The sequence below is a fragment of the Sebastes umbrosus genome, chromosome 14 (assembly GCF_015220745.1).
Source record: "Sebastes umbrosus isolate fSebUmb1 chromosome 14, fSebUmb1.pri, whole genome shotgun sequence".
Classification (NCBI taxonomy): Eukaryota; Metazoa; Chordata; class Actinopteri; order Perciformes; family Sebastidae; genus Sebastes; species Sebastes umbrosus.
Genome location: NC_051282.1, coordinates 24,281,030 through 24,304,572, shown reverse-complemented (window position 1 = coordinate 24,304,572; position 23,543 = coordinate 24,281,030). Strand labels below are relative to the sequence as shown.

Genomic DNA, 23,543 nt, shown 5'->3' with positions numbered 1-23,543 from the left:
CAGCACTTTACTGCTTATCAACTGTCTAAAGTATTATATAGCGACCCTGGTCAATGAAGCTACGAGGCAGGAACTGGTTACGCTGGTACTTAATTCCTCAGCTTGAACACAGGTTACTGTGGGCCGTAACCAACGGCAAAACAACACAACTACTCTTTACAGTGTGCTATCTGCATTAGCAACTCACTTCTCATCTCCCACACACACTAACAGGAACAACAACAACCCTCCCTCCTAAAGCCTCTGCCAATCACAGGTGGCTATCTCCACAAATCACTGTCAATGCTACGTTCGCTGACATCATGTAAACCTGACTAACTACAGTAACAGAACTTAACAGTTGACTCCACGTCATCCAGTCGTTACAGTATCATCAGTAACAGTTTCATGCAGTATTGTTTTAATTCTGGGACCTGATCTGCACATGTGAGCCTTGTACATTGTACATGATTGGAAAATCAGTGAATTAGCTTTATTGTTCTTCACTCACATGTTGTTATGGTTTGCATTCTGTACTCAGCTATAGACATACATTTTGGGAAAAGTGTCAACAAGTCTATTATAGCCTTCTTCCTATTAAGTGCCTTTAATTGTATTTAGTGTGACTATTCCTATGTCTGTAACCTGCTAAGTCTGTTCATCTAGGCAAAAAATAATGTTTATTAAATGTATGTAAAAAATAAAACCTAAATAGTGAATTAAAACAAATCAGTAAGATAATGTAAAAGAAAGGTGAAAAAACAGCTATATAATGTATCTTTAAACAGTAAATTAACTGTAAAATACTGTGAAATTAATAAAGTTCAAACTATATTTTTCATTAACAGTATAAAAGCTGTAAATTTCAGCTACAGTATAATAATGTTAATTTTACAGTAACATTAAGGCAACCCTGCTGCCAGTTCTTTACTGTTATTTTACTGGGAAATTATTAACAGTGTAGATCCTAATTATATGAGCAATTGCATCTAGCAAAGTATACATTTAGTCCTTTGTGTGCAACTGTGTGTGTCTCTCTAAAGCTAAATCTGTGTGTGCATGCATGCTTTTATATATAAACAGCACTTGTGTGAGAGAGAGAGATTGACAGAGGATGAAGATGTTGATCATTATTATAGCTAGCTATGTCCACTCTCCGGTAGCTTGGAAACCTTCGGTAAAAGTCGTGTTGACTTGTCTCTGGATCAACAGAGCAGGCTCCATATCAACACATACAATGCACAGGTAAAGGAAAACATGGAAATATTAAAAAGTGATGGACTATAGCTACATTTAACTGTTGCATGTGTTGGCCAAAAGATAAACAAGGAGATCCTCCACCACACATCTGTCAGAGAGATGAGAGGAACATAATATTCTGTGATTTTCTGGACAACATCACTGTAAATAATGAAAGCCAGGTTTGACCGTCTGGAGGAGCTTGGTTTGGTTTCCTTGGCTTTGCTAGTTAAACTGCAAGAAATATCAGCTAAATTGTGATGATAACAAACTGAAGAGTCTGTCCAGATATGCAAAATGATCTGATCCGATTAGATTAAAGTCTGATTTGGTGGGATTATATGTTCACAATCAGTCCAAAGGAATGACAGTTTGATTACTGTTTTTGACAGACAATGATCTGCAGGAGACTGTACCAGAGAGGCCACAGAAACTTTTCAAGTCTTCAAATGCATAAAGACAGAGTGGAACATCGAGGCTTTCGTCCTTGGTTCATATTTCCATTGAAAAGGAGGTAAACACCTAACATGAGGACTTCTACAACAAAGTCATTGGCATCTTTGTCCAGAGGGTTAGACGCATGGACTTCATCTACAAATAAAGTAAGTGCTAAACCCTTTTTATTCTTTATCCTGGTGCGCTTTTACGTATTTTGTTTGAGTGAATAAGCTGTTTTCTACTGGCGCACTGTCACCAAGATGTCTCTCTCCTTTTTCTTTATGATGGTGCGCCATCACCAGACTCTCATTGTGTGTGGTTTTGCTTTTGTGCCTTTTGTAGGAGTGAATAAGCTGTTTTCTACTGGTCTCTCTCTCTCTCTCATTTCCTGTTTCCTGTCAGGCCAAACTGGCCACATGGCTTACTTGAAGAAACCAGAGCTGTGTTCCAAATCACATACTTTTATGTACTGTTGCATGCAGTACGCATACAATTGGGACATACTACTTCATCAAAACATTGTGCCTTGAATTTTAACCCACTTGGTCATATATCTGCTGTGCATTGGATGGATTGTGGGTCAGAATAGCCAGAAAAGCATGCTGGCTTGCATACTGCAAAATGATGCAGCAGGACATCCTGGTATTTTTGGCATACTGCAAATGACATACTCTGGGACATAGTAAATCTTCTTCTTGCATACTAAATAGTAATCGTAGCATGGGCAGTGGGCCTGTTGACCTGATGTTCAGGGGGTTGGTCTCTGCGTGCCTGTAGGGCAGAATATGCTTACTATACGCAGGATAATGACATTGTGGGGTTTCAGTATGTGTGGGGTGTAGAAGGGCCAGTCGCTAATGTTGACTATATGTATATAAACTGTTTCTAAAACCCCAAATGGAACGCATATTCCGAATGCGCTGTATACACGTCCAAAGAATGCTCCAAAAATCCGAATGACACTGGCACATCCCACGTCTTAATCAGAAAATACTCCATTTGTAAAAAGACCTAATTCAGAATATCCAAACAGAATATGCTGTTTACATGACCCGTATCTAATTCAGAATATTGTATTATTCTGAATAATAAAGGAATATTAGTGTGCATGTAAACATTGTCACTGATAGGTCACTGCCTACCTAGGCTGTAATTTCACAGCATGTTATCTACCTCTTTTTCTGGCGGTTTACAGTATACCAGCCAAAAAGCCATTGGAATATATAGGAGAGTAAACCCACTTCCTCCTCGGCAACCTACCTATCTACCTTGTACCAGACCCACCTCATCAACGACCACTACACCACTGCACACACACATGTGCATGCACTCAAATACAGTAATGAGTTTGTGCCTGTAAAACGACTGACAGAGTAATGGACAGAAGGACAGCATTTATGAGTGTTTGTGAGGAGCTAACCGGTGGAGTTGAAGACGCCTGGTGAGGGCGGGGTGAAGCTCTCAGCCAGCAGAGTGTTGTAAGGAGAGGTACCAGTTCGAGTCTGTAACACCGGGTTCGTCAAAAGGTGGTTGCCCATGGTCGCTGCGAGATACAAACATTTAAAAAAACAAACGGAATCATAAATAGGCTCTTATCTTTGTCTCAAATGTATGCAAAGCAATCACAAGCAGAAACACTGCACCACAATAGGTGTAACGCTGTGAAATTCACGTTTCCAGACTCAGTAATAACATCTGGAATCATAAAAATATTTACTGTTTATTCAGATGGGGTTATTTTTGTTATGCCGGTGCTTTATGGAGTAATGCATTTCACAGTGTTCTTCTCGATGTTTATGACTGCTGATTGTAACCTTTGAGTAAAAATACAATTGCAGGGGAAAGGTACTGTTTGGAGCGCTGCCATTATTTTTTTTTTCTTCCTTTTGGCTCCTGACGATGTAGTCAGATGGGGTAGAACAGTAATGCATGTCATTATGTAGTCTAGGGGTGCAGCCATTGAAACACAGTTAATTTCCCAGTGCAATGTGAATGCCACTACAAGACAAATATAATTCAAAGAAATGGCACACAGAATGTTGTATAATGCCCATGTATGGCTGCAGCCGGAGGCAACTCAAACAGAAATGCCATGAAATTAAAAATAGGACAGCATGACGGAGAGTCGTCCCAGGCAAAGTGCAACCTTCAGGTCTCACGCCTACCGTTCATCACACAGCAAGGGAGCAGGGAATACTAAAAAAAATAAATAAAATATGCACTCACGCACGGCTATTTATTTGTCATTTTCCCTCCTCTTACACTGTCCATATATCTGGCATGCCACACATACTCCCTCTTTTCTCTGGCTCGCTCTGTCTTGACTCGAACACATTTCCTCAGTTACTCGTGCCAGGATTTTTACAAACAACACCAAATTAGTCGGGATTAGCTGTCTGTGTGTACCTCATAGGAATATCCTGTAGAAAATTAAAAAGAAGTAGCTTTAAGTGGGGGAGAGAAAGTAGGGCAAGGGGAATCATGGGAGGCTGCGTGTGTTGTCTTCTGGACACATTATTGTCAGCGATAGATTCATAAAGAAGTGAAGTGGAGGAATCAAAGAGATGCCAGGGATAACGACTGAGTGTCTCTTCTCCAGATTTGGCCTCTTTAATTACTCCTCCATGATAGCGCCTCTCTCTCCTCTCCCTCCCTCCCTCCCTCCCTCCTCTTCGTCTTTCACTCTCTGCCAACTGACAAACTTTTCTCAGAAGCACAGAAAATAAAGGCTTCACAGCACAGTTGTTTGTGTTTGACAGCACAACACAGGATGATCCACATTGTGTGTCTCCAACAGCCCTGGTGATTGCTCTGTCGTGACGAAAAAGCCGCGGAAACCGACCCGCCCGACCACACACACAGACTCACACTCGCATGCATACACACCTCTCATCCGTGCAGCTCACTCGTAGCACCCTCTTCCTCACCCCCTGCCTCGCTCCTGTCACTCTCCTCAATTAGAATAATTACCCCCTGTTCGCTCACACGCTAATCAGTTCATTAAAAACAAAATGGATGAAATTAGCATAGAGAGTGACGGCTGATTTAGCGACTGCCTCTGTTGTCATCATCAACACCCTCCACCTCCACCTACCCCACCCATCCCCCCAATCCAGAATCTGAGACAACCTTTATGGTCTCTGCGTTACCGATGGCTGCAGCGGTGACGCCACCAGTTGCCGAGGTCGAGACAATCAGTGACTCCACACATTTCTTTCATGTCTTAAATAATTGCTAGTGCGCAATTCATGTGCTGTGTGGAGTTCAGAGGGGACGGCGTGCGTCACAGGCAAAGAAGATATGGATGCAATCGATCTCATGATGCTATAAAAAGGCTGAGAGCTCAAACTAGGGCTGGCAATCTCAGGTTATATCGCAGCTATTACAATATTTTTCTATAATGATGGTATGACAACACATGCAATTCTATGACCTATTTACTAGGGCTGCCCCTCTTTTAGTTGATTAGTCGACTAATCGGTCGTTTTGGTCTTAGCAGACTAAGATTTCTTCACTCGATTAGTCATTTTTTATGCTTTTTTTTTCGTGCTGAATGACTTATTTCCAAGAAACTTATGAGCACATCTCTGGTAAACACAAGATTTAAAGTGGTGTTTTTGTGTGATTCTGAATTAAACGGTTAAATCAACTAATCAATTAGTCTAGTGGTTCCCAAACTTTTTCATTACCCCTAAACTGACATGAATTAGACAACAGACCCCCATTTGATAAGATTTTGTCCGAGGTTCCCAATCATCCCCATCATTTTTGCTATTGGATGTTTTATTACAGAAAATGTATGAAACCTATGACCAACATAATCATACATTCTGTCATTTATAGTTGCTGGGGACCCCACTTTGAGAAACACCACATTAGTTGACAAAATCGTATGAGTGTAAGTTTCCCTAATATATTGACACATCAATACTTCTGTGTATCTTATGTGGAAAATAATAAAAAAAAACATATTTTTACAAAGCAGGAATCAAACCTATATTGGTAAGAAAAAGAAAATATGTCCAGTTTGGTAATGACACAATACATCGTGATATTGATTATTTGGCTCGATCCTTGTTCAAATAACTTTTTTTTTTTTTTATTTAATTGAAAAACTGGAAATCACAAAACAAAAAGAACAAATAAAGCAAAGACGGATGACTCATCTTCGATGATGAACTATTTCGCTGCAACTGGCCTCTAAACCATTTCTGGTGGTTACAGAGAGTTGGAAAAGAATTATTCTCTGTGATACAACAAAGACAGCCTTTGTTAAATCTGCTCTCTCAGTTAAAGTAGTGGGGAAGTGGAATTTCATACCCACAAACATTAGAGACTCAGGAAGCTTTGCGGTGTTTAAAAGCTTTGGCAGCACAAACGTGTCACCACCACTGATTGCCTCGTACAGTATTTATTGTATTTATCACGCCTATTCTTTTTATTATCTCACACTGATGGACTTTTATGCATTGTCTAATTTTATGTAGTGTATTTCAGTGTTAATATTGGCAGCCATTTTAGATTTAGTCTTAGTATTAAGACGAAAATGCTTATTAGTTTTAGTCATATTTTAGTCATTTTTAACCCTCATAGTTTTAGTCGACGACAACTCAAAATGTTCCTCCTGACTGCGCTTATTAATGATGACGCACCCGCCGGTGCGTTATGAGAGCCAAGCCGCTCACCCAACGTGTAAAAATATGCGTTACTCAACCACCCGAACCTGACCCGCAAACCGCCAACTTTATGCATTTACAGTTGCACAGTTGTCAGCATTGAGGACTAAGACAAGTCTCGTCATTGTCTCGTCTTAGTCATGGAAAAAAAGGTCGTTGACGAACACATTTCGTCACAGTTTTCATTAACAAAATGAACACTGGTGTATTTATTATCATGTGGTTGTGGTTTTGTCTACCTGTGCAGGGACAACAGATGCAAATCTAGCTAACTGGTGCATTTAGTTTTAATTGTGCGCTATCCCTGCAAAAATAAACAATAAAAAGATAGCAAATAAAATGATATACAGTATGTGATGTGACCTCTTTAAGTTAAATTAGTATTATTCACTTTGAATAAAAAAATTGAAATACACTTTAATCTGCTTAATTACAGTAACAGGAGTTTACTGCGACCCACCCACACACATACTCACATAACAGAGCGTTTGAGCTCCACATACTGTAAGTGCTTTCACTGACCACTGCACTGCAAACTGAAACCCACCAACCAGTCTTCAACCATATGTTATTCAATTTAAGCAATTACTGCTGGTATTTGCTGGCTGGCCCACTGGCCGCTGGATCTGAATCCTTAGTTAGCCTCAATACACCAGACATGGGAACATATATTTCATCACACTGCCAAATGAGCACATTTAACACTGAATAACAGCGCTACGCCTTGTCCACTCTATTCCCATGCTTTATTTACTTTTTGTTCAGTTGTGTAAGCCTATATGCTACAATCCATGTGTTTGTGTGCATTTAAGCGTGCATGACTTAGCGTAGGGGAAGCAGAGCGGTGATGGAGGGAGGTCTCACCGCGGTTGAGTGTCGGGGTGCTATTGATATCCCCCGCCATGAAAGAAGATTCCGTCTGCTTTCGAACCGTGTCGTTCCACATCCTGCGGATTCGACTCTGGAAGAAGGAGCAGAGCTCAGTGAGTGGCAGCAAACAGACAAACAAGTTAAATATAGAAGCGCGACGGGTAGACTTTGTAACTCAGTGGGGCTGCTGTAATCAAAACGGTGGGGCTCGCTCTAATCCGCAAAGAACAATAGGCAAACACGGCAGACAAAGAGATCGAGGCGTCGGGTAAAGAGGCAGCTATGTCATGTCATCACGAGGGCGGCTAATAAACTGGAGATGTGTAAGACATGATTGCGGTAGCTGATACCATTGTTATTTGGAAGTGTCTTATTACATCGTGGGAAAGCTTGTTTGTTGATTGTGAGGACTTAACTGTCAATGGGTGTGTACAGTTTGTGTCTGTGCCAGTGTGCACAGTATGTCTTCTATTGAGCCTGTGTCTATATATAGTATATCAAAGGATATCTTTATTAATGAGTCATGTACTCACAGGGTAAGCACAGTAGTGGATGGGAACATAAAAGTAAAAACTTCACAACAGGTGAGCACGCCGGCTGATTAGAACAATGAACACGTCATACAACCCCGGTCTCACGGGAAGGCGTATAAATACCATGACATTTCACTGACATTCTGCGTGTCACGAGTACGCACTTTTAGCCTTTTCACGTGTTATTTGTATGCTGCTTTTTTGCGTGTCATTTGTCAAGTTAGGTTCTGGCAAGAAAACCACTTAGTTAGGGTAAGGAAAAACGTCATGGTTGGGCTTAAAATAAATACGTAAACTAACTAAAACACGCCAAAAATGTCAATAAAAACGTTTACGTTTGTCACAAACGTCAGTAACATAACTTACAAAACAGCGGTCAACAACAGTCTCGAACACAGGTCTCCTGGTTAAAAGTCTGGTGTTTCTTGGGCCCATCTACCTGCCCACAGTAAGTGGTCTTTCTCGCTTTTTATACTACGTCACTAATTCTTACGGTAACATTTATACACGGATGAATTTACATTGCAGTCAATACAAGAAATCAAGAAAGGCGTACTTATTGCTAAACGCCTTGCACATTATCGTGCATTTATACGCCTTTTTGTGCGAACGGGCTGCTCCATATATTGTAATGATGTGACATACTCTAACACTGCTCTGTCACCAAGAACGAAATGTGTTGTAATACCGGCGTATCACTTGCTGCACATCTCAACAACGTGACTGTGGGCTGAAAGTTAAGTAAGTAAGTAAATTCGAGTGCTTCACAAAGTAATCGGTGAGTCATTGCTGTTGATCAGGTGCTCTCATTTTGTTCTCTAGTATCTTACATAACGGACCTTTTAAACAAGGCAGAAAATACATCAGCAGGGTGAGGAAATGTCCCTTGTTTCCAAAGCTATTTATTTGGCTTTTACACCCTTTTTGACAGTGTTCTAAAAAAAGTCAGATAGTATCAAGAGAGTCTTTTGATTCGAGAAAATTGATTTTTCGTTTCATTCCACCGAAACAAGCCAATTTCCACTGAAATCATCTTGCCGCACAGGCAGATTTACTTTTCATTTGTTCAAAGAAAAATACAATTTTAAAGCTCAACAGTGGTCTGGTTGATGTGTGAAGATGAAGCACGCCTGCGTTATGTGTGTGCTGCTTTGTGTTTGTGTGGGTCTGTCCTGCCCGCACCTGTCGGTGGGCCGCTGCGTGGCGAGCTTGGCTGCCGCTGTAGTAGCGGTTGTTGGCACGCAGGCCCGAGTTCTTCAGGGAGCCGTGGGAGCTGGTGGTGGAGGTGCGGCTGCAGCAGTAGGAGTGACGCAGACACTTACTGTACTCCTTATGGACCTGTAAAGAAATAACACCACCGGCACAGCGGGCAGGTTTTAAAGCCACTCATAAACACAAACACTTAGTTTCAATAGCCTGTGGAGCAACAGAGGCTTTTAACACACGGCAACAGCGAAATGCAATCACTCTGAACATGTATGCGGAATATTAATCAGAGAGGCACATCCATCCATCTCCACAACATTTACACTGCTTATTCAGAATTACATCCATAAAAACAAACAAGTTCGGGCTTTCGACAAATATTCTAAATTAATTTAGAACCCATTTTCATCCACATATCTTGAGGTTAGAGGTCAAGGGATCCCTTTGAAAATGGCCTTGCCATTTTTTTCTCGCCAAAATGTAGCGTAGGTTTGGAGCATTATTTATCCTCCTTCGTGACAAGCTAGTATGCCATGGTTGGTACCAATGGATTCTTTAGGTTTTTCTAGTTTCATATGATGCCAGTATCTTCACTCTAGCTTTAAAACTGAGCCCGCTACAGCTTAAAAATCTCAAGTTGCATTAATGCATTAAAGAAATTATTGTTATTAATAATGTTATTATCATGTTAACTTTGACAGCCTTTGGTTTTATTAGAATTATATTCAAACGTAATTTTTGGCCAATTTTAACAGCCCCATAGCAAATCTTCAAAGACTAGTCTCGTACAGTTACCTTCTTCTGCAGAGCGCAGTGGAAGATGAAGATGAACATGCCCTGGAAGGCGTTGAAGGTGGTGAAGAGGTAGGCCATGATGACCGTGTTCTCATTGATAAAGAGGAGGCCAAAGGCCCACGTCATCCCCAGCAGGAAGAGCAGAGCGATGGCCCCCAGAGCCCATGATCTGACAGAAGCGGACAAGGAAACGTTAACAAATAATGACACGGAGAAACCGAATCAATTTGGAAATCCAATCTGACGGTGTGGTTTATTTATCACAAGTGACTCCCATTGAATGATTTGAACTCACTTAATGTTATCCAGGCGGCTGGAGTCAGGTTTGAGTGCTGAGGAGTTGCGGATCATTTTGTGTAAAGTGATCATGAGAAAAATGAGGTTGAGCTAGGGTACAAAAGATAGAAAGAATCAAATAGATGTGTTGTGAACTTTACAGTCTGCACCAAAAATACTGAATTTGCTCCGTTAATAACCTCATAAAGCAAGCATGGTGAAACACTTTTAGTTCGACGGGGTGATATCGAAATAGAGAGGGGAGTAATACTGTCTGACAGTAAAGCTAATACCATAATAACGAATGAAACGGGTCCAATGAAGCTCCAGATGAAGTAGTTATCCACTCGCAGCCAGCATCTGGAGTGGCACAAAGGAGAAGAGAGAGTTACACACACACACTCAGACACGCACACACACACAGGCATGCACACACTGTTTCCCTGTCTCAGCGGATTATCTTATGAAGGCTAATCATCAGGCTTTGGCTAAGTGTGTTCAGAAAAGCCAGTCCGCGGGGAGGTGCAAGAGCCGTTCACACAGCACTGCATATTACATTTCCAGCTGGGGGAATAGCATAATCCTACTTCTCAATCTGCAGGTGCAAAAGACCCGTCTTCACACGTACGCTTTCTTGGTCCCATAGCTCCTGTAGTCTACGGCCGCCGAGATGCCCACCACCAGTGCGGGGAAGCAGTAACCGCACAGATAGTAGTACTTTTTGCGGGAGTACTCGCTCTCAAAGACCTCCACCAGCATGAGATAGAGTTGCACACCCTCCAGACACATCCAGGAGAAGGCAGCCAAGAAGAAGAAATGCAGAAGGCCAGCAAAGATGGGACAGGCAATCTGAGGACAGCAGTAAAGGAGAGAGTAGAGAGAGGAGAAGAAGAGAGGAAAGAAAATATTAAAATAAAGGACAGTTAAGATCAGGGCATATAACTGACTGAAAAAGAGGACAGAACAGAGTCACTATCAGGAAGTAGTTTTGGACATTCACAGAGGAAAAAATGAAAAGCTGCCCCCTGGGTGATTGGCTCTGTGCACATTATTGAGTGATAATTCATTAGTTTTATAGAGTAACGTAATGAGACACTGCCTCAATTTTAGTTTCACAGTCACTATTAACATTATGAAAAGTTGTCACTTGCGTCATGCTGTCACTCTCTTGTCATTTTCAAGTTGGAAAAGTACAACCTGATGTCGTGATTCCCTTTCATAAGAGATCCAGGCGTGCCAACAGAGTTTAAAAGGAGGGGATGTAATGCAGTTCTTTTTTTTGTAATTAACTTTTTATTGCTTTTCATAAGAAGTTACATCACACAGAGCAAAGACATCAGAAACAAAAAAGACAACAGTAATAACAAAAAAAAAATAATACAAATAGAGCCTGAATGCATCATAATGTTAAACAATGGTACCTCCCATGTTGAATTCAGCATGATGAGAGCTAGTTAACGTTAGCTGTTAGCAGCCCCTGGATGCGTCGATAGTGAGTTTACTGTGTCCCAAACACATTTTTTATTGTCCCTGGGACGCCGTTAAGGCTGCTACACATCGGCGGCGTTTTTTCCGCGCTATATTATATATATCGCCCAATATATTTTTTAGAACTGTTGTTTTTGTCATGAGTACTTAAATCACACATAAAGGGAATATTACGCGGCAAAAAAGTGACTTAATTTTTTCCGGAACAAGGTTGATTTTCTGAGCTTTCGCACTGCGAATAAAGGCATCAACCAATCATGTTGTGTAGAACGGGTTGAGTATAAAACAACAACGCAGAGGCTCCGTAGTCCAAACTAGGACGGCAAACTTTATTACTCCTTTCAACCTTGACATAGGCAGCGCAGACCAAATCTGCTCCTTCCGTTCTTAACTTTCACAATAAAAGCCCTAGACATATAATATTTGCAGGCAAGTATTTCCTATTTTCCTGTTGTATATTCGTCACGCCCCCGATGTGTAATGGCCTTTAGTCTTAAGCCCTGACAGTATCTGCGGCACTGTAGAAAAACGATTACCATCACATTTTCAGAATTTTCAAATTGGTACTGAAGTATCGGTTCTCGTGACATCCCTAAGTGAGACCCCAACATCCTTGGCAGGTATCAGGCCAACATATGGCTACGAACTCACATGGTATTCTGTCTTGTCGATGCCGATGAGGAAGAGCAGCTCGGCGATGAAGAGATTGATGCAGAGATTCTTGTGGATGGTGTTGCGGTCGGTCTGCAGGCCCCGCAGGAAGCAGAAAGTGGAGATGCAGATGGCTAGACACACTAGGGAGATGACAATGCCCACCCAGGTGATCACAAACAGGATCAGTTCATGCATTCGCCCCTGGTACTGAGGTCCGGGTCGTGTCGGGTAAACAAAGATGGGGGAGGGGGTTGAGAGAGTGGAGGGGAATGGGATAAAAACAGAGGGACACAGATACGCAGCAGAATCAGACAAATAAAGAGGGGAAAATATAGGAGAAGACAGTGGAATGGGAGATGAGGAGTACAGAGATGGATGGGAGGACAGTGGAGGGAAGAAACAATAGGGGGATAGATAGACAGGACAGGGGGGAGGGGGAGAGAAAGAGAGCAAAATTGCTTTATTTAATATTTGTAAATATATGCAAGGAGCTAAAGTGTAGAGACAAGAGACGAGACGTCCTGAAAAAAAATACATGACATTCAAATTCATGTGAATGTCAGCTAGAAGTAGCAGGACATGAATTTGTAAGCATGTGCCTCCCCGAATGTCGGAGTGAAAGGAGGAAAATAGAAAATTCAAAACAAAGAGCTTGTCAGCCTTGAGAGGGTACATTAATGTGCAAGTGTGTGAGGGTGTGTGACTGAGAGCGAGCGAACGCTTAATGCTCGCACGAATGAACGTCGGCATAAATTACTCGGCTTCCATTTTAACCGCGCGTCTGCCACGCCCTTGTTGACTCACATCGGGCTCGTTGTGAGCCATGAGCACGGCGAAGTTGGTGAGGTGGCTGCAGGAGCAGGTGGTGTGCGTGCTGTTGGTGTCCAGCAGCTTGCAGCCCTGGGACGACCACTGGCCCGTCATGGAGCGCTCCGAGTAGTTCCAGAAGGAGCAATTTGGAGTGTAATAATTCTCCAGCTGTGGGAAGAGAGAGAGAGGGATGATGGAGAATGGCGATTGGTGTGTCAGAATATAAATTAAGCATGATAACGGCTGAATTAGGCCACCTGTAGGTGTTTGAGTGTGAAGACCACCGGCTCAATGAGAAACACTCTGCTGGACTCTTTGTTGATGGAGGCAGCGATTACATGGGAGTTGACCGCCAGGAGCCGCTTATCGTGGCCCGGCCCGTCCGCCTCCATCTTCACAGTGGCGTTCTCAGTGGACAGGAAGGAGCCCAAGTTTTTATATAGAATGAACACCACCTTGACTTGTCCTGCACATGGAGGGAGAGAAACACAAAAAGATAAATGAAAGAGAGAGAATGTGAAAATAAAAAGGGATCCTCACTCCCAACTCGTCAAATACCGCCGCTTGGTCAGTGCCCCTCAGCATCGGAGACGACGCTGCCAATACACGCTCGTTACATGCATAGTGTCCTTTCAAAATAAACTTCCTTTTTTCACAGGAAGTTAGGTTTAGGCAACACAACCAATGTGGCAAAATAACTCAACGTTACTTTTAGTTTCACACGAGACACAAACACCGGTCTCCTGGTTGAAAGTCTTGTGTTTGTTTGACCAATCCACCACCCCTCCTGCCCACCCTGAACGGACTCACGCTATTAATACTACGTCACTTTCTCCAACTGTCGGAAACGCCGCGCATGGGTTTATATTGGAGTTAGCTGAAAGCCTGTTTCGTCACAAACTATCGGCGGTTTTTCATGAGTTGGGAGTGAGAACGGGTTGAGACGTAATATATAAAGGTAGATGCAGACAGAACGATAAAGGTGGGAGGAGGAGGAGGAGGAGGAAGAAGAGGAGGGGGAGGAGGAGGAGGAGGAATAAGAGGAAGGGGGGGGGAGGAAAGACCAAATACAGAAATGGGGGCATAATATGGTAATGGCAGCGAGAGTGACAGAGATAGAGAGCGGGGAGTGACAGGGTGAGCGAAAGGGAGACAGAGAGAGAGAGTTAGTGAAGGTTAGAATGATGGTAAGGACCGTTTCATTTTGACTGGTGGAAGAGAGCGAGATTTAATGTGGAGGGCAATGGAACATTCATCCCTCAAGCATTCACAGATCTCTTATTATTCCATATGAATATTTCATGTGCGTTTGTTTCAATCATTCTAATCTCGTTCCCACTGCAGAGCCGAGCGGAGACAGAAAACAGAAAAGGGTATGGAGGGAGGGAGGGAGGGAGGTAGGGGGGGGATGGGAGCGATGAAGAGGGGGATGACAGAGGAGAGTAGGGGGGGTAGAAACGAGAGAGATGAGAGAGGGGGATAAGATGGCGAAGAGACGGAGCGAGGGAATGGAATGGGGAAGAGAGAAGAGAGGGAGTGCTGAGATTGCTCTGTCAGACTGGGGCCGATTGTAATCTACACGCCTCCCCAGCTATTCTATTAAGACTGCTGTTAAGAAACCATCAAGAAAAGAAATTGTCTCAGCACTTTTGTTAATCTGATTAGCCTATTATTATGAACCAATAACTTAGTCAACTGCATGCAGATTGTTTTAGGCTTGCATGGAATGGGAACACAAGAGTGGGCTGCACAGGACAGTAACATTTATCAGGCCTTGTGGTGGAGGACGGGGCTGCTGACCGTTGCGACTGTACTGCTTGATAGTGGAGGCTGAGAGCTGGATGGTGCTGTCGCTGGCGTAATTCTGTGGGAAGGACAAGTCCTGCTGGTCCATCTCTGTGTTTAGAACGTGCACCTCCAGATCTGATGGTAGAAACACAGCATGTAAAAAAAGACTTCTGCGCTGTCAAATATGCAAAAAAAATAAAACATCCAAAGAGAATCAGAGTAACAACCTGGAGGTAAATTTCATCCATACATCTACCATAATTACCACCACGTACCACAAATATTACTCAAAATCTGGTATTTGGGTCAGCCCTAATATATCGTCATATTGCCCAGCCCTACACCATCAATGCTGTTTCCTTACCAATGCTGGGCGCTCGGTCAGTAAAGCGAATCCCGTACATGTTGTTGGCCAGCAGGAAAGCTCCTTTTTCCACGACATCCAGTAGCATGGTGGCGGTGTGGGCCTGCTCTGTGCTGTTCATGTCCTGCCACGACTCCAGGGCCTCGGGACGCAGCAAGTTGTCCACCGTCTGCACCACCGCCTGGCGCATGCAGGAGGCGTAGTAACATTCATTACCATTACTGAGAACACTTTACAACACAAGGTACACAAAATCCTGAGTAGTTGACAAGGAAGGAGTAACAAACGAATCAGGAACTAACCGATAATTAATGAATCGCTCAGATGTAGTTGCAGATATGATGTGAATATTTAAGTAAATGCTCTGAATAATGATGCTTTTTTTAAATCTTTAAAATCTTTTTAGTATTCTCTCTCATCCTTGTGTCATTTGAGAACAAACAGCTCATTCCTATTTAACTTTAGAAGCTATTTCTCAGTTCACTAGGAATTTGCTCTACTTTATGTGAGGAGGCACACAAAAATGTTAGTAATGGTAATCATGAAGTAAAGATGCATTCCTCACAACTATTTACTGTAGGAATTTCACTGGCGGCCATGGCCCCTCTGTCTGGCCACACTGCCCCAGCTGATTTCACCGTTCTCTCCTTTACCTCTCTCCTGTCAATACGTTTTGTAGACACCAGTGTCTTTACTGAGCAACATCAAGTGAAACGCTGCGCACATAACCAGTGGTGGATTAAAAAAACTGGACTATTTATGCCGATAATTTGACGCCGGGTTTAGCAGCGCTGGGCAGCCGGAGCTGATCGTGGCCACTCTAGACAATGCTTGTGATTCCACCACGCACCGCAGAGCCTCGAAAGCAGCTCTCAGCTCTGCTCCGCTGTAGTCTATTTATGACGGAGCTGCATCGCGATGCAAGTGTCTTCTTCACTGGTTGAGGGGATGCTCTGTAGTCTTTCAATTACTAGAAGAAATGCAAGTGTTCTCCTCCTGCTAACAGGCACTGTACTGTGAATATAGATACAAAATCATTATGAGAATGAATGTATATTTAACAACTAAAACACAGCCACAAATCTTTGATCCATGTCGTTCATAACTGGACTTTTAACGGTATTAACTTTGTCTGTAGGCTACAGCACACAGAGTAGTAAATAACAATAAACAACTTAAAAATATTGGTCATTTGTAAATACCAATAAATTATTTTATGAAGTAAACAGCTTTTTTTTAAATGTATATATTTCACTGATAGTTATATTATGTATTAAAAATAAAATCTTACTTACTTTAACTCTTAAGTTAAATCCATTATTTCCGTGGACTTAAAATCATTGTTTTATTTGATGGCCTTACTGCCCTGGCATTTGACCTTTGTGCCCTCAAAAAAATTACAACACCAAAGGCCAAGTAACCTTGCCCCTAAAATGATCACATTCAAGGCCCGGCAGTAATGATAACTTATTATTTTTTTTGCCATCTATTACACAATTTGGAAAGTAAATCTGGAACAATTCAATAAAAAAATTGGCTGGAATGCAGATTCACAGATTTCCACAGCAGCAATTAATCATTAGACAATATAGAAAAAAATCTATTCTCATTTTTCAGGAATTAGCTATTAATTAGCCAATTATCAATTAGTTATTGATTTGTTTATCACCCGTTCCTTGATAACTATTATTTCTTTGTACGACATTGTTAAATGAAACCACATTACTTGTCCACTTTAAAGTACAAAGTCACTACGATCCCTCTATAATTTCCTAGAAACTCCTCACTCCCCTGCACTACATTTATTACTGTGCCATGTCAGACATATTACCTTTCTATTTCACACTTACAATTCATTTAATGGCAATTTTGATGGTTGTATCAGCTATCCAATTTATTGGAGTAGCCTGCTTGATGAATCATGTAATTCTCTTGCTCAGGCCTCTCAAAATGAAGGATTGACTGCTGCGTGGAATAAAGAGCGTTGCTGTTAAAGAAATGAATTCGGCATCAGAATGCACTCTGTCCGCCACTAAAAGAAGAAGACGGAGGGTGATTTTGGTTTATCCTCTGAACGCTGCTGAGCTAACTTGCAGTGAGTGAGAAGAAATAACCGTTACATGCTACACGGCAGCCCTTAAATTCATCCTTGCACCGACAGAGATCAGAAGATGTGGTGTCATATTACAGTTATGCTGCAGACAGGTCAAGATACACAAAAGCCTGTGTGCTGCAGAGCGCCGCATTTCATCATTACAGAGAAGCATACACAAGGCCTTTTCATGATATTAGATTACTGCTTTCTCAGAACCAGAGATATTGCACAAATATTGGAAAAGAACAGAAGGGTGTAGTAACACAAACTGTTGCCTTTCACACGGCGCTATCGTCAAATTACATTTTCTCCGAGCCACAGATATTGTGCCTTATTGTGCAATGCAATGAGGCAAAGGCCAATATTATACACTTAGGCTCAATCACAGTCCAACAAAGCTAAGATTATGTCAAAGACAGATGACTTTCACATTAGCTGAAGCCGTATATCAAACATATGTGCAACAATTGAAAATCAGCTTTCACTGCTCTGGGAAATACTGCACCAACGTCTGCCAGGAGTTATATCAAAACTTACTCACGCTGCTCTTTGAAAGAAAAAAAAGCAGAAATCCTATAAGTGATGATTCCAAAGGCAATATAAATCATAATACAGAGCACTGAGCCAAAGGAATCTCATCCACAAACCTAGTCTTCTCAAGGATTTATCTTCCCCCAGTTATTCTAAGTCGCAGAGCAGACCTACTCCACAGGCATGCAAAGCAGGCAGATAAAAAAGAAAAGCTACCTGGATGTAGGCCCGACAGGTCCGCTCTCGCTTCTGGAGCTGGAAGGGAGAAAACAAAGCATGGAATTAAACAGCTAAACAAAAAAAAAAACCCCGTAAATTAAAAACTCACTCGTCCTTGCATGTGCACTAGGGGGGTAAATTCGCATTAACCTCAGCACCCTTTTCTAATGCTTGAATTAAATATAGGCGTGGGTGTGTGTGTTTTTCTTCTACCTTGTTGTAGTTTCGTGCAGCTGACTCCTTGTTTCCGGGCCTCAGAGCTTGAAGCTGGGCGTCCAGTATGTCCAGCAGTTGCTCGATGAGTCGCACGGACGAGCTGACGTCTCCGGCTTGGATCCGACCCCGGGTGTGGTTCACCAGCTCTCCAGCTATGTTGGCCGCATTCTCGCCGCTCTTTATCTGCACATGAACACACGCGAACGCATACATGTTTGCATACAGTGATAGTATGAGGGGCCGTACACATGCCGCTTCTAAAAACACATGGAAAACACCAGCCTTTTTTTTCTATCCAATGTGCTTGGGACGTGGTTAGTGGACAAAGGCTCTTATGCAATTGTGTTACTTGGTGACATCACCATGTTACAGAAGAAAATTCGGGACCTCAAGCAAGGCGTTTCAGTCAGTTCAGAAGAAGCGTTTCTGTGCGGGAGAGTAACTCCCTTCTGAACTTTAAGCTTTGTAACTTTGCAGACCTTTTACATGCATAAAAAACTATAACACACTAAATGAAAGGGAAAAAGCACAAAAGCAAAATAGGACCTCTTTAAATGTTTACATGCACACTAACATTACCAGAAACCACATGTTTTGAGTCTCAACACTAACAAAAACCTCACTGTTTGTTCTGCAATCACATTTCCCCAGACCCCCTCTAAAAAAAGGATCTTTATTATTATCCCCTCTTGCATCATTGTAAACAAAAATGGGCCTTGTAGAACACATCGTGAACTTTTTATGCTCCCTAGTGCTGTTTCACTTGCAAATCACACCCTTAGCCACCACTTTGCGATTGCAATTGATTTTTGCCAAAAGGAGAAGATATAATGGATTCTTCCAACCATGTTACTTTTCACTGTGATGCTGCTTTCCCTTCCGGGCACACGAACACACTTAAGAAACCTTTAAGAAAGCCGATCAAGGCCAGAGTAGGCATGGCTAAATAATCAGGGTTTTCTCCTGCAGAAATGTAGCTGTGTTAACCAGCTTGCTTTTAATTCACATTTATATGGACTGAAATCTGATTACTGTCCAAATCGGGATTGAGCAGATGACTACAGTGTGTAAGAATGTAACACAATTTGGCAATTTAAATCATTGTGCAGCGTATTGCAATAAGATATATTGCGATTTATTATCCTCTTTCAACTGTAAATTATGCAGTTTGTCAACATCTGTTTTATCTAATAAGATACAGTTTTCACTCTGTATTTCTCAGAGTTTGCCATGTTATGATTTGAGCATATTTATTTTATGCTAAATGCAGTACCTGTGAGGGTTTCTTGACAATATTTGACATTGTTATGTGTTATTAATTGATTTCCAATAATAAATATATACATACATTTACATAAAGCAAGCATATTTGCCCACTCCCATGTTGATAAGAGTATTAAATACTTGACAAATCTAAGGTTCATTTTGAACGGATAAAAAATGTGGACAATCACTGCTACTGCATTATATAAGACTATGATGGAGAAATTGAAGTGGCAGTGCAAGCTGTTAGGCCTTAAGCCTGATTTAAAAAAAATAATTCAACCTAGCTGTGATTAAAGTATATTACTGAAAAAAGAGAGTTAATTAAGTATCAAGAGCAGATGCCTTGTAATGAAGGGCCAGTTGAAATGAGTCTGTATTTTAATCAGGCCAGCCTTGGAGATATGTTAATGTGTGTGTGGAGGTGGACGGGGAGGACGGCTGTGGCGGTGGGGCGGAGGACGGGGACGGACCCACGGCCAGGGGGTACGGCTCCAGGTCTCACCTTCTGGGCCACCTGGTTGACCCACGGGGAGGTGCAGTTACTCAGGTCAGGACCCCGCGGGTTCCACATGACCTGCTCCTCCAAGCACTGGAACGAAGCGATGCCTGGAGACGGGCAGAAGGAGGGGGGGGAAGTAATGGAGAGATAATAAGCGTTAGGGTGTCTGCAATTAAAGAGGAAAGTGTGGAGGAGAGGGATGAGCACCAAAAAAAAGTGTGATTCTTTTTTTTTTCCACCCAAGAAAAACGGAATGAAATGAATTTTAAAAATGTAATACTCAAAGTGTTTGAAGATGAGAGGAAAGGAGGAGGGAGGAGGTAGAGTAAAAATGGGTCAGAAGTGGAAAAGGTTCAATAATGGGAGAACGTGAGGGAAGAGAAAGAGAGGGAGAAGACGGCAAGGGGTGGAAAAGGCTTTCATGCTCTAAAAGGAGCGGTTTAAAAGGAATACTTGCAGACATTTACTGTGCGAACACACACACACACACACACACACACACACACACACACACACACACACCAAAGACATTAAGGTATGATACCTCACTGTCAAATAAAAAACACCTGAAGGGAAGCACCTTCCACTAACCCTCGTTTCCAGCTAGGTTTTTCCAGTTACGCGGGTTCAGAGAAAGGACAACACGCGGGGATAAAACCGGAGAAGGGTCTATACGCTGCTGCTAACACAAATAACCAACGTCAAGTCACAAAGACGAGGCAGGGAAAAGAGGAGAAGAGAGACCACAGAGAGAGAGAGATAGAAGGGCAGAGATGACAGAGACAATGCAGCAACGCTTCACAGTAGTAGAGGGATCAGAGCAGATGTGGCGTTGCATTTCATACCCCTTTCTTCTCTCTCTCGCTCTCACTTTTCTCTATACTCTCCTCCATCGACCACAGATTGGGTTTGAGGGCTCTGCCAAGACGCGGCAATTAAGCCAGCTGCTAATTTAATGTTACTGCCGTTCACAGGGAGAACATACAGAAACAGCGAGAGGCGGAGGGGGGGATGTCGTTTTGATTGCTGCATGTTTAGAGGTATAGAAACTAGCATGAAGGGGAGGTGAAGCCTGTGTTGTCTAGCCTTTCATTTTATTATTCGCCACTTTCAATCAGCTCTGTTTCTGTGGGAGATGAGCCTTTTCATATGTGGAGGACGGGCTTTCATCTGTGAGTCCTCGGGGACTGTGCCTGCTGGTGGCATCGACGCAGGGACGGGAGAGGACAACAGCGGAAAAAAAAACAGGTGCGAGAGCACAAACATGCTGATCACTTGGGCACATGCTCAGATATTGCACGCACAAACATTAGTGCTGGGACGATGCACCTATCTCCCGATAGATACTATCAGGATACTTGGGTGCCTTGGGTTCTATATGTATTACGATTTTTAAGTATTGCAATTTGATATTACGATTTATTGCGATTTTTGTTAACTGTATAATAAAGTTGAATCATACACTTCTATGGACTTTTACTTTGGAAAATATCTAAATTAATACAGTAAGAATGTTTGATTTTCACCAGTCAGAGATGTCCTGAAGTCAAATATATCAGTCTTTGTCAGGCATTATTTATAAAATATTTTTCAGCAACATTTCCCTCACAAATTAGTGGTAATTTCTTTTTAATTTAAGGGACATGTAATGTTTTGTAATTCTGGTGAATATAATCCAATCAATCTTATTTCCATAGATGTATGTTGTATATACAGTTCCCTTTGTTAGCACCTTATTTTGAAAACCGGACGTAGTCGCACGTGTATATTCCGCTAACATCGCCAAGTCCGTCTGTTAGCTCTCCCGTCAGCTCCGTTCTCTTTATACATCCATGGTCAGCTCCATCGTGGCCGTTTGAATGCATTTAACATAAATGTCAGTATATGGGTGTTCTACAGTTGTTGCGTCGGCTGATTTGACCACGGAGAAGAGAGTGACAGCTGGTTTGACCTCACGTTACCGCAATACGATATCGTTTCCTGTCCATGACAGAGTTAGCATGAAGCTTTAGCCGGGATGTCTAGCTCTGCTTTTCCTGGTACTGTATGTGTAGTGTTTACCACGTTGGATTGTTTTGCTTTTGACGGATACGGAACGGATATGACGTCACATTACTCTGACTACAACAATAAAAGCGGTAACTTCCATCCACCTCCTCATAGACAATACGTAGATGAATCGATTCTTTTCCCCCCACACCTAACATTCCACTTTAACATGAAATGCATGCTGGAAATGTTTGTTTCATGGAGTGGAAAAAAATACACACATGCAGATGTCCTCACCTAGAGATCCTTTGGGACATGGGCGGTCCACTGTTTCTCCTCGCTGCGTGGCGGGCCACGGGACACCGCGGACCATCTTGGCCTCACAGACAGGGGCCTCCGGGCCTTCAGGAGAGGGGCGGGATGGCCGGCGGGTGACGGGCACAGTAGCTGTGATTGGGCGAAGATCAGGTTGCTTGTTGATGGAGCCGATTGGGCGCGAGGTGGGGGCCACAGGACGGGCGGTAGAGGGGCTGGCGCTGGACGTGAAGGGCCTAACTGCCGGGGTGGTGGTCAATTGAGTGGTGGTCAGAGGGCCTGAGGTAAACAAGCAGTAATACAGAGAGAACAGAAGAGGTGGAGACATTTAGAGCTGTATAAAAGGATGTAAGGGATTTGTTAGAGAGCAGCAAAAGCAGAACAAGATCAAGAGAGTGAAGGACACATGCATGTGAATTTAAGATGTCTCTCAGAAGTTGAGTTCAAAAGTTAGCCTGACAATAATTGGGGTGACAAATACTTTTTTGAGTAGGCTCTCCAGAGAAATGAGAGATGCAGGGGAGGAGATGGAAAGAAGGCATCATCACAAGTCAGGGAGAGGTAAATAATTGATCAAATGTATCAGAGAAGTCACCATCGCTAACAACCAAACCTAATGCGAAGATAAAAGCAGCACATCACAACTACAAAATCCTAGCTGATCAAACGCTGAGGCAGCGCACACACTGTGAGCCGCCGCCCGTGTGTCTCTGCCTCCACTCTCTCTGGGCCTAATTCGAGCTTCATACAGGCCTCAGATATAGGCCTACAATACATCCAAACCTCCCTCTCATATTGATGGACTGCCAAAAATGCAGCGTGGTGTTCTCATTTCATCCTCCCCCTTATCATTTCAGAATGACTTTTTCATTATCCATGACACAGAGACGTTGATATGAAGTGCTATAGCATTCATACCTGAGAGGCTGCTCTTTACTGTAACTATGGCTGCGGATGGAAATACAATGATTTGATATCTGAGGCAGCCAAATGTCAGATAAGAAACAGGCACAAACACAGTCTGCATGTGCTGTTTGAAGTGTGACCTGATCAACACCAAACACTGTAAAAGGCTCTTCATTATTTCATGTTCTATGAATATGAAATAAGAGAAATGCAGTCATTGCAAGTAGTGTTGCACGGTGTACAATACTAGAAGCCGTTAAAAACAGTACCAGAAAGATGGATTCAACAAATGAAGTTGAAAGGAAGATTAAAGCAGGTGATGAACCACAATCCAGCTCTGAGCTGGTGTCTGTATCAGCAGAACTCCATTAAAAAAACAAGGATATTAACA

General features: G+C 42.5%; 2 protein-coding genes across 6 annotated transcripts in view; one reads left to right on the top strand and one right to left on the bottom strand.

The window, feature by feature from the left end:
• The window catches only part of LOC119501663 (adhesion G protein-coupled receptor E2-like), a 213,824-nt gene that overhangs the window by 432 nt on the left and 189,849 nt on the right, over window positions 1-23,543 (top strand). For 2 of the 4 annotated variants that reach the window (XM_037792191.1, XM_037792192.1), the window contains exon 2: window positions 1,730-1,820. The gene's annotated coding sequence lies outside the window, so the exon portion shown is untranslated. Of the gene's footprint in view, window positions 1-1,610; window positions 1,821-23,543 lie in introns of all 4 variants that reach the window. The other 2 variants (XM_037792189.1, XM_037792190.1) reach the window with 1 other exon arrangement.
• adgrl1a (adhesion G protein-coupled receptor L1a) overlaps window positions 1-23,543 on the bottom strand; it is a 121,598-nt gene that overhangs the window by 5,484 nt on the left and 92,571 nt on the right. For both annotated transcript variants that reach the window (XM_037792187.1, XM_037792186.1), the window contains exons 8-23: window positions 22,229-22,525; window positions 19,946-20,049; window positions 18,175-18,360; window positions 17,959-17,997; window positions 15,117-15,297; window positions 14,765-14,887; window positions 13,222-13,430; window positions 12,959-13,132; window positions 12,152-12,361; window positions 10,641-10,861; window positions 10,306-10,372; window positions 10,032-10,123; window positions 9,737-9,905; window positions 8,918-9,073; window positions 7,197-7,293; window positions 3,077-3,199 (exon numbers count right to left, since the gene is read on the bottom strand). In XM_037792187.1, the coding sequence (XP_037648115.1) occupies window positions 3,077-3,199; window positions 7,197-7,293; window positions 8,918-9,073; window positions 9,737-9,905; window positions 10,032-10,123; window positions 10,306-10,372; window positions 10,641-10,861; window positions 12,152-12,361; window positions 12,959-13,132; window positions 13,222-13,430; window positions 14,765-14,887; window positions 15,117-15,297; window positions 17,959-17,997; window positions 18,175-18,360; window positions 19,946-20,049; window positions 22,229-22,525 (2,448 nt within the window). The remainder of the gene's footprint in view (window positions 1-3,076; window positions 3,200-7,196; window positions 7,294-8,917; window positions 9,074-9,736; window positions 9,906-10,031; window positions 10,124-10,305; window positions 10,373-10,640; window positions 10,862-12,151; window positions 12,362-12,958; window positions 13,133-13,221; window positions 13,431-14,764; window positions 14,888-15,116; window positions 15,298-17,958; window positions 17,998-18,174; window positions 18,361-19,945; window positions 20,050-22,228; window positions 22,526-23,543) is intronic.